At 34.1% G+C, this 14954-nt stretch overlaps 1 protein-coding gene across 1 annotated transcript in view; it reads right to left on the reverse strand.

Moving 5' to 3' along the window:
- Positions 1-14954, reverse strand: part of HCN1 (hyperpolarization activated cyclic nucleotide gated potassium channel 1) — a 440621-nt gene that overhangs the window by 123401 nt on the left and 302266 nt on the right. The window contains exon 4 of the mRNA XM_025388165.1: positions 6432-6650. Coding sequence (XP_025243950.1) covers positions 6432-6650 — 219 coding nt within the window. The remainder of the gene's footprint in view (positions 1-6431; positions 6651-14954) is intronic.

The following is a 14954-nucleotide window of genomic DNA, read 5'->3' on the forward strand; positions in this document are numbered from 1 at the left end:
AAAAGTTTGACATTTTTCGGAGACATTTATCTCATGGTGACTGCTGATTCTGCCTGCTGATTACTTTTTCATTCTTCAAGGTCCATTTCCAGTGCATTCCAGTAACGTGGCTAACCAAACACAAGTTACATGCAGGGTGATTCTTGTCAATCTGGGTTCTTATCAGATTAGTGGCTCCCTGGCCACCAGGTTTCCCTGTGAAAGTGCTTCACAGTTTGTTTCTATCTTGTGACATATAAGGAATACAAATACAGTAAGAATACTCAAAAGAGAACTTTGGGGAGTAAACTCAAAAATTCAAACAGTTCTAAAATATCAAATGCATACATCAATTAATTAAATGGAAAATACAATTCTACTTTAGAGCTATAACAAGAAGCTAACATATGTGCTGTAAAAAATAATAAATGTAAACAGCAAAAAACTAAATGAAGGTTTAGTTTGGAGAAATCTTCAGCACTTTGCACGGTCCTGAAACTGTGAATACCTACAATATACATGTAGGACATTCCAGCATGTAACTTAGAATATTGGCACAAAAATTATCACTGAGGAAAAGGGATGCCATATGCCACAGTGGGTTATATCAAAATACAAAGTTTGAAAAATCATGGGATATGTGATTTACAATTGGCAAATTTCTATTTTTCTATTTAGTTAAATTAGCAGCCTCAAACTCCCTCCCTTATAAAGACTTACTCCAGACTTTATAACAACACTTAGTTAATATAAAAATTATTTGCCCCAGATGAGAATATAAAGCAACATTGTTGTACCAGGAGCCTGATTTGTTAGCAGCTCCAATGGCTACATTAAGTTATTCCAAGCATTGTCACACTGGTGTTTTCCTGCAAGAGAATCTCACAGAGGTTCCCAGTCCCAGGATCTCCCTCGCCTGAGAACGTTTGGCTGTACTACCAATTTAACACAAGTATATTATATATAATTCAGTTCCCTGGAAGCAAAGTACATGCTGTAGCCTAACAAAAAATTTTTGACTAAGATACTATGTGGGAGTTGTACCCAAGGCATTCTTATTTGTAAAGGAAAGAGGAAAGCATTTAAGAATTATGAAGGAAACGAAGTGAAATGCTTCATTGAAAGCACTTGGATCTCAGAGCTAGCCCTTCCCCTTGAGAATAATCCTAATGCACATTAGGGTATCAAAACATTTTTCATTTAAGTACTCAGTCAATATGATTTTTCAAGGCCAAGATCATTATAACTTCAAAGTCCCTCTGCTCTTCTGAAGGCAAATGCTGCTGAATGCTACAAAATCAGCAAACCAAATTAGCAACTCAACTAAGCTTCTTGATATAATGAAGATCGACTATAAAACAGGATGCAACTTTTTTTTCTTTTAAAACTAAATAATAGTATTATTCATAAATGATCATGGACATTACTCCGAACTGTTCCTCTTTGCTCAGCCATTATTCTAGTCATATAACTTTAAAAAATTGAAGACTTGGAATTACATGACAACAATGACAAACTCTCCCATCTGTCTTTCTGAGAGAGGAGGCTCCATCATCTCCTGAAGCAGAACACACCCGTGATTAGCCCAAGACTAAGAAATGGCTTCAAATCTGATGAGAGGTACTTTGATAATATACCTCCTGCTCCCAGGGAAATAAATCTCAGAATTCTAGAAGAGAAAGCAGATTGAATATTTCATTTCTAAAAAGTGATCTGTGTTCAAGCAAAATAAAAAGAAGTAAATGGTGCTTATACTCCCTCTGGACAGAGAGAGTAAATACGGTAAACAAATGACTATATGATGGCATGATCAAGAAAGATTCCCACAGCCTTCCAAAGGAAAGGGCAGAATCTGTATAAATAGTGAAAGGGGCAAAAGTACTTAAGGAGGTGGGATGAAGGATGTGGCAGGTAAGAATCACTTGGTATGTTGAGAGAACAATGATCCTTAAGAATTTAAGGATCCTTAGGAGTTGATTTGGTGCCACTCCTCCTACAACCAAATTTTTCTTGAAGAGCATATTACCAAGATAGTATATATCTTAACCATAATTATTTTATTGTAAATGAGCTGAAATAAACTCTATTGCAAATGGGATTTGAATAGCTTGAAGATAAGAGCAGGTTTTGGTCCCTCACCTTTTGTGTCTGGGTGTACCATTAGCTTATAAAATTTGAAATATTAGGCTGATTTTAAAAAATTAAAAATATATCTATGGAATAAATTCATGTGACAGTTCTGTTTATGGGCCTTCATTTACAAGAAATAAATAAGTATCTATGGATCATTAATTAAAACTAAGCAAATAAACAAAAACATTTGCCTGAGCTAAACAGGTTTAGAACATTATATTTTTGGTATGATTCCATAAAATTGTATCATTTTATATAGGTGGATAATGATTACATGTTACTCTTTTGTATAGGTGAGAGAGTACTTACATTAAACTGTACCTTCTTTTCCAAAAGGCCACTAATAGGCATCATATATAGGCCAGGCATGGTTCCTCATGCCTGTAATCCTAGCACTTTGGGAGGCCAAGGTTGGCAGATTACTTGAGGTCAGGAGTTCTAGACCAGCCTGGCCAACATGGTGAAACCCCGCCTCTACTAAAAATACAAAAATTACCCAGAAATTGCTGGAACTCGGGAGGCGCAGGTTGCAGTGAGCCAAGACTGTGCCACTGCACTCCAGCCTGGGCAACAGAGTGAGACTCTGTCTCAAAACAAAACAAAACAAAACAAAAAGGCATCATATAAACTCTTACCAAGATTAACAAAACTTGATAAATTTGTCATTTTGGAGAAGTTTAGCGTTTTTATTTCATATACTTGATAAACTGAGACTCAGCACATTCTTTGGACATTATATAACATCATCAATATTTGAATCTAGGTATAGAACTGTCTTGGTGGCTTGGTATCTCATGCCCTGCCATTAGAAAGCACAGTCCATTTAACAGCTCATTTTGCACCTGCCCTGGATTTATGCAGTCTGATTCATAGTTTCAGGAAGCTATCCAGTCCATAAAGGGATTTGGAATTGATAATCTCCTCACGTATTTAAAGTTATTCTTTGGTAATATTCAAGTTGGTCATATTCATGTTTTAATTTACACAATGAAAGTCTTTCATATATATCAAGTATACCAAGGTGAGTTGCAAATCCCTGAATCTTAAGTCATGATTTTTATTGTGCCAAAATTCTTGCTCATTGTAAAGGAAGAAGTGAACACATAAAGCTGCTATTACTACAGTTATTTGAATGGAGAGAGTGACATAACTAGAAGTAATAGCTTCTCAGGAGTGCCCAAATGTATGAACTAAGATGTAGTAATATAAAAAAACAAGGTGATCAAAAGGAGTTTCATTTCATGAAGGCTAGATGAACTGCAAGTATATCTAGAAAAGAAAGTGATCACTCAAATCAGTTTAAAAAGAAAGGAATGGTCATCATGGAGAATTTGTCTTTATAGGTTAATTCCTTTGGACATTAGTAACTTAAAATATATGGAGGCTTGGCATGAAGGTCAAAGATGGCATGTTAAATCTTCAAGGAACACACATTTACACTAAAAAACACTTCTGTAACATTGTTTCAATCAACATTTCTGAACTTATTTGACCAGGGCATAGTTTTTATATATGCATAATACTGACATGTCTGTGGACGAGGCTTTTGGACTAGATGAGATACAGAAGTGTCTAAAAAGATGCTAAGTAAGGACTGACTCTGTCCTGTGCTCATTGAGCTGCTAATCTGAGAGCTATCAGAATATTACTTATGTAAGAGGGTGTCTTCTATGCAGGTAAACAATTGTAAATGGTGATCTGAGGATCATAATTCCTGGAGGCTTCAGTCTTATCAATTCTAAATAGAGATCAGGGGATAAGGTGAGATTTTTCCTGATGGAACTAGTTAACACATTCCTTTTGAGAGAGAAGTTCCTCTGCTGTGAGTCCTGTTACAACCCCTTTTGGGATAGGGGTGTGAAAAGGCTACTTTCTGACACCTGACATATAGGAAACACCTGAAACAAATTCATTTAAGGATCTTTGAAATAAGCTCACGTGGTTGGGAGACATGGATCTGGACTCTGAATAATATCTGAAAACATGTAAATAGTCTGCGAAAGCCGGAGGCTGACTATCGTCAAGGAAGGCTAGATACACTCTCCTCATTGGTTTGGACGAGAAGGAAGAGGAGTGCTAACAGATTGTCTAGGAGAAGGATGCATGAGTACTTCTCTGTGGACTACATCTGAACAATATAGGAGGGCCAGCATTGCATCTTGGGTCCTGCCCAAGAGTGACTCCTACCAGAATTTTACCTAAATAAAAAGATAATAATTTAGCCAAAACTCAAAGAGGATAAATCATCAAAGAAGATGCATATCACTCATCCACTATGTAAAGCCATGCTATAAGACTAAATTGAAATTTAAACATATACTTTTCACAAAAAGTACAATTTTTAAAAGTAACATAATGTCCTTAAGACCTATCCTGGATTATACTGACTAAAAAATGAGTACAGAACTTTATAACTAAACTTCTTGATGGAACTTGGTTTCTAGACCTAAAAATTTATTCTTTTAAATAAAAAAATTAGGGGTGGTGGTGGGTGTCTGTAATACCAACTACTTGGGAAATTGAGGCAGGAGAATCACTTGAACCCCATAGGCAGAGGTTGTAGTAAGCTGAGATCACACCACTGCACTACAGCCTGGGTGATAGAGACTCCATTTCAAAACAAAAATTATATTCTTTTAATCAGCTGTTCCCAATTACATTGCTCCAAGTGTCAGTAAATACCAAAGGGTTATACTAGTTTTCTTGTCCTCTATCAAGCACTTATAAGATCAAGAACTTCATAACTTGAATTATTACAAACATCACAACATCTTTGCATATAAATATCTATGGTTCCATAAGTGAATACATTGAGTTTCCAAGTTAAAGTTGGCTAATATAGGAAATTTAAAAACATAAACTTTGTGAACTTATTTAATATGCAATAAAATGCTAATCACTGCAATCCTGCAAGTTGAAGATTTGTTTTCTTATTGAGAAAATGTATAGCAATGATGCAGACCAAAAAAAAAAAAAAAAAAAAAAAAAAAAAAAAAAAAGGTGTGAAAGGGACATTTTTATTAAAAGCAACATAAAATGAAAGAAAAACAACAGTGTAAGAGAAACATCAGATATAACATGATATAGTCTTATCTTAAATCTCCATAAAATTAGCCCAAATTCCTTTAAGTATATAATTCTTAAATTCACCATTGTATACAGTCTCTTGTTCCTTACTATGTTGTTATTTCTAATTCATTGGGAGACTATTTAAAAATGAACCTCAAAGCAATTTTCGTGGTTTATCTTTTCATTACTTCAGTAATAAAATGCCAGCTTGCTCACTGTAATAGCTGGTGGCAGTGTAATTATATTCAAGGGAAATATCTAGGTTTCTGTTCTCCTATTGGATGATTATAGTGTTGAAAACTTCTAAATAAAGCAGTAACTAAAAACTTCTTTGGCATATTGAAAATAATTCTGAGACTAAGTTGTTGTCACTCACCAAGAGAAATATTCTAGAACCATTTTAATCATTACTTTCAGAAATGCTCTTTGGCAAGGTGCATGACTCTGTCAGGATCAATAAAGCCCCTACATTACACATTGTTCCATTAATTTAAAATATTCTTATTTATCGCTCAGAAAGCTACTGATGTTTGGTCAAGAATATTAGTACGGTCCAAATACCCTATATTTAGCCCTAGCCAAAGAAATTCTTCATGTGGAAAAAAAAAAAAAATCCAATGAACAAATCATTGCCTATATTTACTTTTTTCCTCTCTTTTGATAAAAGTTTAGAGCAGCAATCATTTTAATTAGCACATTGAGCATAAGAATGCATCATAGCAGTTGTTATATCCAGTTTTAAGACTGGAGAGTGTGGCGACTTATCTAGATATACGGATAATATATGCTCAGCTAAGCATATGGAGTAATATAAATTATGATTATAGATGAGGGGGGTACAGAGGGACATGTACAATAGCTGCCTGTCTCCACTTAATCAACTAACATTTTTCTAACACATACGAGAGAAGGTTTATTTTAACTATTGACATATGATAAGAAAATGAGCCATGATAACATATTCTATCAGCTTTTTACATTTTGAAATACGTAACTATTTTTTTTTGTAGATGCAAAGTCACATTTTAAAAAATATTATTCAAAAGACAAATGAGAAACAAAAGATATGATAATTAGCTTAAAGCAACCTCAAAATATCAAAGATTGTGTGTTTTTACTTTAAACATTTTATCTTTTTTTTTTTTTTTTTTTTTTTAATAGAGGAGATAGTGTAGTTATCTTGAACACAATTCAATCTACTGGTTCAGGTTAGCTGGTTAAAGACATTGGAGATAAATAAAACAAATCACCTTCTCTTGATACTGCCGCCTCGAAGAATCCAGAGACTGGATTAAAGCAGTGGCATGGCCGACAAACATGGCATAGCAGGTGGCCCCGACGATCATGCTCAGCATGGTAATCCAGAGGTCAGACATGCTGACTGGGGCTTGGGCTCCATACCCAATGCACAGCATGTGACTCATAGCTTTGAAGAGTGCGTATGAATACTGCTTTCCCCAAGAATCATTCTGGAACATAACAGAAAAAGAAAATTGACTGAGCCATTAGGATGGCAGAATGAAAAGTGAGAATGATCTGTACACAGAAGCATGATAAAATACTGAATACTGGAATAATCCTTACAATGGAGCATTTACAAATGTACTTCTCATTAATTGTGAATTAAATGATGATGTTTTTCAAATATTTCCTACTATGATGAAGTAGAAACAGTCTGCTGTTACTTACATGCACTCTTTGTCAGCTTTAAGTTTGCTGTTTTTAAAACTAAAATTCCTTTTGGGACAATGGTATGCCATCTAATAATGCCAAGAATGAATGCTTTAAGGTTTCCAGGAAATGTGGTCAAATAGTATTAATAATATATTTGTAAGCTATGAAATGCAGCAGACAGTATGACACATATAGGGCAAAGTATAGACATTTTTATCAAAACCATGAAGTTCAGATTTTAAAAATCCATACTGATATAGCTGTACAATCCTCAATACTATAGTTTTTCTAAATAAAAATTTAAACAAATATATATTGGAAATACAGATCTGATAGGTAAATGGAAAGACTTCCTTGAAGCCCTCACTCAAAGTGACATACATTGTAATTTGTGTCAGGATTGAAGACGGCTGAATCTTGTTGGTTTTTTATAAAATAATAAAATGAAATAGGCAAAAGAACATCTTGGCTTATGTCCTGGGGAAAAAAAAATAGGAAATGCTGACTTCTGAGATTACTTATTAGTTGTAACTTCTGACGTCATTTCAAAACAATTGCAAGCTCAATTTTTTAAAAATGCTGTTCAATGTATCTTATCTAACTTTTGTTAAAATTTAAATTATTTTTTGGATAAATTTTATTGAACTCCCTAATTCAAGTATTACACAATTTGTAAGAGCCAGAGCAAAATGAAAATGAGGGGGGTCTATTTCAAAGTGCAGGAAAAAAAATGTTGTTAAATATAATAAAACATAAAGATTTTTCCTTTAAAACTATTTTATTATTTATAAAACCTAATGTGATAACAGTGATAAATGAGTAACAATATAAACTTACAAATTTTAAAAATTAATATTTTAATGTCATAATTACATGTAATATAATAAATAATACTGTATTAATGTGATATTTTGATCATAAAATTTTTCTGGCTTTTCTGAAATTCATTTCTTAGATTATCAAAATTTATATAATTATCAACTTCATTTTCAGTGATTTCATTGACAATTACATCAGTTGCTCTTGGCTATTGCAAGATTACAAATAATTTTAAGTATTTTTAAATTTAAAAATGATCTTTCTATTAATTCAAATGTTATTAAACCTATTAGGGGTATTTTATAGGCTGTGAGATTAGGGTCAACTTCTGATAATTTATTTAAAAATATATATTTGAGTACATTTGGAGCAGATGATTTTCATAGAACAACTTTTCAATAAATATTTAACTCATCATGCCAATCAGTTTCATACCAATTTCACATAGAATTCAGTTTTTACATCTGAATTTATTTTTTTAATTAAATTTTTTACTTTTAGGTAATTATAGATTTACATGTAAGTTATAAGAAATAATATAGAGAGATTCTATGTACTCTTCTCCCAGTTTCCCCAGAGGTAACATGCTGCAAACTATAGTATAGTTTCATAGCCAGGAAATTTACATTGGTATAATGTACTCATCTCATTTATAGCTCACTAATTTAAGTGTACTAATTTGTGTGCCTATATGTGTGTGTATATTTATTTCTATGCAATTTTGTCACATGTGTAGGTTCATGTATTTATTACAACAGTAAAGACATAGAACAATTCCATCACAAGGGTCACATATACTGCCTTTTATTGAATTGAGTGTTAAATTTAAATGTATGCAACGATGTTTTAGTGTTTCTTCTGATATTTCCTGTAACTTGTCAAGGCTGTGCAAAAAACTGAAAGTAGTTTCAAGATTTGCATATAATTCAAAATGCCTGTTTATATATTGTATTGCTATATTTTTAGTTACAAAGAAAGTTTAATTTAAAAAAAATCTTCCTTGTTAATAATTGGTTTAATTTAAAACTTCATATAAAAATAGTGTTATTTTCCCTCAAATGCGAGCCTTCAATTTAATTTGTATTTCTAAGTTTACGGACATCTGCTGTGCAATTTTGCAGCAGCTTTCAAAACTGGACATTGTAAATGCTGAAGAATTGTAATGACTTTCTAAAGTGCTTACTGCTGTGCCCATGTGTAACATTTATTTTGTAATAATTTATTTACAAGGTTTACTGCCTGAGTGCCATGGGTATTGTCTTGGAATTTAGGTGGGAGATTGAAAATTAAAATAGATACTACAGGGATAGTCCCTTGGGACTGATGAGCTAGCTGTCTACTTACCACGGGTGTTCTCCCTGCCTGCATGGGTAGCCACTTTCATCTCCCACGACTGCCTTTGTTGCTGCTGCTTCTCCTGCTGCTACAGATAGTCACTCCTAATCTGGGCCTAGTCCTGGTTCGGCCACATCAGCGACACATAGCATCCAGACTCCTGAGTCATGCATATGCTGCCTTGCTGCGAGGCCAATTGCATGTCTCCTGTGCCTACAGGCTTGAATCTGTGTGTGTGCTGCTGCCATCCTGCAGTTCTGCTGCTCATGTTCACACCCTATTGTCCCAGTGGACTTCACTTACAAAACATCAGTTCAAAGATAAAATTATTAAGAGTTTCAAGACGGCAGGAGCAGAACATTAAACCAAGCACAGGGTTCTTTTGACAGTGAGGGACCCTGTGCAACTTCAAGGTCACATATCAATGAAGCCAAACCTTCATTTGTCAAATTAACTCTTAACTTATCATAAACTTTTCAAACTATTTTGTTTTGAATACATATGGATAGTTTTGTTTGTTGTTAATGGGACTTTCCAACATCAAACTTGTAGATTTAAAAAATAGAACAGAAGATTTAAAAGCCTAGTCTTATAAACCTTGGAACTGCACATAGCTGCTAAAAAATAAATAAAATAACTAACCCCATTTAGCTGAAAGGATTAAGGTTCTTAAAGTGAAATTCGCTGTTAATTAATTATAATAAAAGTCCTGCTCATATTAAACTATAGTCTCTATAAATGTATTTGCATGCAAATAAAAAATAAAATTTAATTTTAACACAAGAAAATTACTCATATGTCATAATATTTTAATATGTACAAAGTATAATAAACTCATGCAAAAACTCTTATTTTGGAGATTGAGCAAACTTATACTTTTTTATAAGTGAAAATGTATAATACTCAGAAATACATCTAAGATTTCCAAAATTCTAGATGGTCCATGAACAAGAAATTGTATATTTACATTTACTAAAATGTAAAATCTAATTTAAGATTTCCTTTCTCCACTTAAGGGCACAGAAGAGGTATATTGTTAAAGCATCTTGATGTATTTAGATAAAATGGAAATAATAAAAAGTTCAATGGGGTGTCAAGTGGAGACTACACTTTAATTATATTGGTATTGTTTATTTCTCTGTGTATGAATGGAAGCAGGGTATGGAGCTGGAAAAGAAAGTTTAATTCAGTTTTTCAAAATAATGCAGGTATGTCTATTTTCATTTATCTCACTAGAGACACAAAACACACACCTGCATATACATGCTCTTAAGTGACTTGAAATATATATTAAAAATTGCTTTCTTTTTTTTTTTTTTTTTTTTTGAGATGGAGTTTCGCTCTTGTTGCCCAGGCTGGAGTGCAATGACGCGATCTCAGCTCACTGCAACCTCCGCCTCCCAGGTTCAAGTGATTCTTTTGCCTCAGCCTCCCGAGTAGCTGAGATTAGTGCCACCATGCCCAGGTAATTTTTGTATTTCTAGTAGAGACGGCATTTCACCATGTTGTTCATACTGGTTTTGAACTCCTCGAACTCAAATTCCATCACGTCAGACGATCCACCTGCCTTGGCCTCCTAAAGTGCTGGGATTACAGGCACGAGCCACTGTGCCCAGCCTAAAAATGCTTTCTTATTTTTCAAAATCATGAGCAACTTTTCTATTTCCCATTTTTCCCATGTTTCCATTCCTCTCTCTCCACCTATATTTCCCGAAAATCAGGTATGGATTCTGTACCTTTCTCCATGCTCATATGATCACACACACACATGCACATACACACATCCACGATTCTGGCTTTTTCCCCCACAAAAATGAATCTTATTATATATGCTCTTATTGTTGTTATCACATATAAAATGCCTCCAAATAATCTGTTGTTCATATAACTATGCAATAGTTTGTTGATCATACCATAGTTAATTCAATTTACCCATTGTTCTCCAGCTTTTGCCACTACAAACTATTCTTTAATAAAAAAACTTTATCCATGTATCTTTTCTTTCTATCAATAAGACTCCCAAGAGTGTGATTATTGGTTCAAAGAGTAAGATCTTCAGTTTGATTTTAAAATATATTGCCAGATTGATTCAAAAGACAGTACCTTTTCCAAAACAATGTGTAAAAATATACTGTATCACCTTATACAGCGAGAAATAATAACCCATTGTTACTTTTATTAGCATTTCCCTAGCAAAGGAATTTGAGAAGGCATTCATGTATTTATTTACCAAATGGACTTGCTCATCTCTAATGAATTTTTTTCCTTATTAATTTGCAATGCCTCCTTGAAGACTGGATATCACCCTTTTAACTGATATGTGCTATAAATATTTATTCCTAATTTATCATTTGCCCATTGACCTTCCAATCATATAATTTTTCATATAAATATTTCAATTAGTTTATGTAGGAAAATTAAATCTGTAATTTCCTTGGCAGCTGCTGGATTTCTCATGATGATTCAAGAGGTATCTCTAAATAAGATTATTCCTATGTCCTGAATGCTTTTTCAGATTATTTATTTTTTATATTTACTTATACTTACATGTGTTACCTAGAGAAAGGTTTCTTTTTGTATATAGAAAAGTTCACATTTCCTTTATTCTAAATAAATGGATTGTCTTTTTTGCCAGTATATAACTTTTAGTAAATCACCAGGTCTCCATATAGAGAAAAATATCTCTTTTATTATATATTGTCTCTATAAAAATGGTATTTGTTTCTGGGCTCAATATTTTGTTCCACTGCTCTGCGTAGTCACTTTTATACTGAGTTTTAATTAGATAAAGTTTAATTAAACAAGGTCCTTGTTTAAAAAACAAGGACCCATCTCAATTCCAACAGGGGTTTAAACTGAACTACTATGTGAGGGAATTTGAGTAAGAAAATGGGTCATGCAGGTAAAAATCCAAAACATGATGTTTGATGTGGAATAGGAGTATTTGGAGGCTGAGAAAAGTTACCAAACCCCATAGTAGGTGTGTATACATATATAAAATTTTAGCCAGTCTAAATTGTAGAGAAGAAATAGGAGACAATAGGGAACATACCAGGAAACACAGTGATGACCAGAGTCTGAGTCCTTAAAACACTTTCCGTATAAAACGGGAAGCCAGTGAAAAATTTTGAGCAGAGAATGATATGATCTAAACTCTATTTTAGGAAGATTGATCAGGCAGAGTTGTAGAGTGCTGATTCTTAACTAAAGATGACTTTACCACTTAGGAGACATACGGCAACATACAAAATCTGCAGACATTTTAGTTTTCACAACTGGCAGATATCTAAAGGGGAGAGTCCAGTGATGCTGTTAAAATTCTGCAGTTCAGAGGAGACTCCCTCACCTGCCTCACAACAAAAAATTGGATGGTCCAAAATATCAGCTGTGGTGAGGCTGAAAAATCCTTAGGTAGAGGAAGGATGTAATAAGGACCAAATACAGGTCAGTATAAATGTTATTACCAGTTTAAGAGAAGTGAAATGAGAACTTAAATAATATAAAAGTATAAAGCAACAACAATAACAATTTTGAGAAGATAATATCTACAGAATGTAGAATATTAGGGATTCATGGAAAATTCAGAAAGATTAATGAAATACAGGCTTTCTCTCTCTCTCTCTCTCTCTCCCCTCTTCCTTTTTCTTTCTTTCTCTTTCCTTCCTTCCTTCCTTCCTTCCTTCCTTCCTTCCTTCCTTCCTTCCTTCCTTCCTTTCTTTCTTTCTTTCTTTCTTTCTTTCTTTCTTTCTTTCTTTCTTTCTTTCTTTCTCTTTCTTTCTTTCTTTTCTTTTTTGCTTTTCTTTCTTTTCTTTTCTCTCTCCTTCCTTCCTTCTTTCGTCTCCTTCCTTCCTTCCTTTCCCTTCCTTCCTCTCCTTCTTTTCCCTTCCTTCCTCTCCTCTCCTCTCCTTCCTTCCTTCCTTCCTTCCTTCCTTCCTTCCTTCCTTCCTTCCTTCCTTCCTTCCTTCCTTCCTCTCCTTCTCTCTTTCTTTCTCCTTTCTTTCTTTCTTTCTTTCTTTCTTTCTTTCTTTCTTTCTTTCTTTCTTTCTTTCTTTCTTTCTTTCTTTCTTTCTTTCTTTCTCTTTCTCTCTCTCTTTCTCTCTCTCTCTCTCTCTCTCTTTCTTCTCTCTCTTTCTTTCATCTCACTCTTTTATGCAAGCTGGAGTGTAGTGGCATAACCATAGCTCACCGTAACCTCAAATCCCTGGGCTCCAGCAATCCCATATCAGCCTTCTGACTAGCTGGGAATATAAGCATAAGCCACTGCACCTGGTCCTTAGGCTATTCTTCATGAGAGCAAATGATCAGGCATAAGGATCTTCTCTGTTACTCTACAAGGCCAATATTTCTTTCCTTAGATGCTGAATTTTGTCTACACACATTGCTTGTGTTTGCAAGCGCCAAGTGAACCATAACAAAGGAAAGTGAGCATTTAAGTAGCAGATTCTGAGGCTGGTGTTAAAAGAATTCCAAGTAGAGGAATGATATCCTAACCCCTCCCCCACCATACCTACATACCATTAAAATCCCAGGAACAAAGGGCTTGTATTAGTCCATTCTCATGCTGCTAATAAAGATATACCTGAGACTGCGTAATTTATAAAGGAAAGTGGTTTAATTGACTCAGTTCAGCATGGCTGGGGATGCCTCAGGAGACAACCATGGCAGAAGGGGAAGCAAACACATCCTTCTTCACAGGGAGGCAGGAAAGAGAAATGCCGAGCAAAAGGGAAAAAGGTCCCTTGTGAAACCATCAGATCTAGTGAGAACTCACTCACTGTCATGAGAACAGCAACATGGGAATAACTCACTCACCATGATTCAACCCACAGGCTTCCTCCCACGACATGTGGGGATTATGAGAACTATAATTCAAGATGAGATTTGGGTGGAGACACAGCCAAACCATATCAAGGCTCAAGGAGAAAAAATAGATTGACTGTGATAAAACACACACAAAATGTTATCCTTATAAGCAGTATGATGATAAATCAGGTACATAGTTCTAAACTGTTCAAAGCACCAATTATTATGTTAAACTAGTTTAATCATGAGTACTATTCTTACCATCATTTGACAAATAATGACACTGAAGCAGAGAACCTAACTGACTTGCCCAGGATTAAAAGTTTGTAAGTGGAAGATTCAGTGTTTTCAATCCATGCAGTCTCCTTCTAGGGACCACAGTATTACTACATTATATTGCTCTCATTTTTATAAGCCTACAAAAATCATAGGTTCCCACCTCTCCCAACCCCCACTTTGGGCATCCTGTTTGCCTTATTTTAATCTACTACTATTGAATAATGGCTTGAATGGGAGATTTAGGCTATCATCTGAGAAAGTTTTGTGAAAATCTAGGAATGTTTGTAATCCCATTCTGCTTTTTTTCTTGTGTTACATGGCTATTCCTTTTTCATCTTGCAAAGATGACTCTATTATATTTTAGTCTACATCAATAATATGGTATTATACACGAATGGGAGACTGTATACTCAAAGTGCCTTACCATACAGTCCAAATATACCCAATTTCATATAATCTGAATCCTATAGACCATAAGCAAATAAGATATAAGTGAACTGTTTCAATTGAGATTTATCTTGTTTTCATTTTAGGTAACAATGTACCAACAAATTGTTCCTTTTAGATTATATTTTTGTTATTCAAAGTGTTCATTTAGTTAATCATTTCACTGAGGCATCACTGAAAATAATAATTTTTTTGACGAAAAGACATTGAGTCAAATAATGGGAACATAGTAAGTACCTTTGCTTATTCCACGTGAGAACTTTCTCTTAGTAATAATGCATTTTGAGCTTTCTCTAGGCTTGAATGAAAATACTTTCTAGTCATCCTGTCCATATTATTACTAAATTTGGGAAGTCAGGGTGAAAGGCTATTTACAAAAAAAAAAAAAAAAAAAAAAAGAAAAGAAAAAAGAAAGA

Source organism: Theropithecus gelada, chromosome 6 (genome assembly GCF_003255815.1).
Source record: "Theropithecus gelada isolate Dixy chromosome 6, Tgel_1.0, whole genome shotgun sequence".
Taxonomy (NCBI): Eukaryota; Metazoa; Chordata; class Mammalia; order Primates; family Cercopithecidae; genus Theropithecus; species Theropithecus gelada.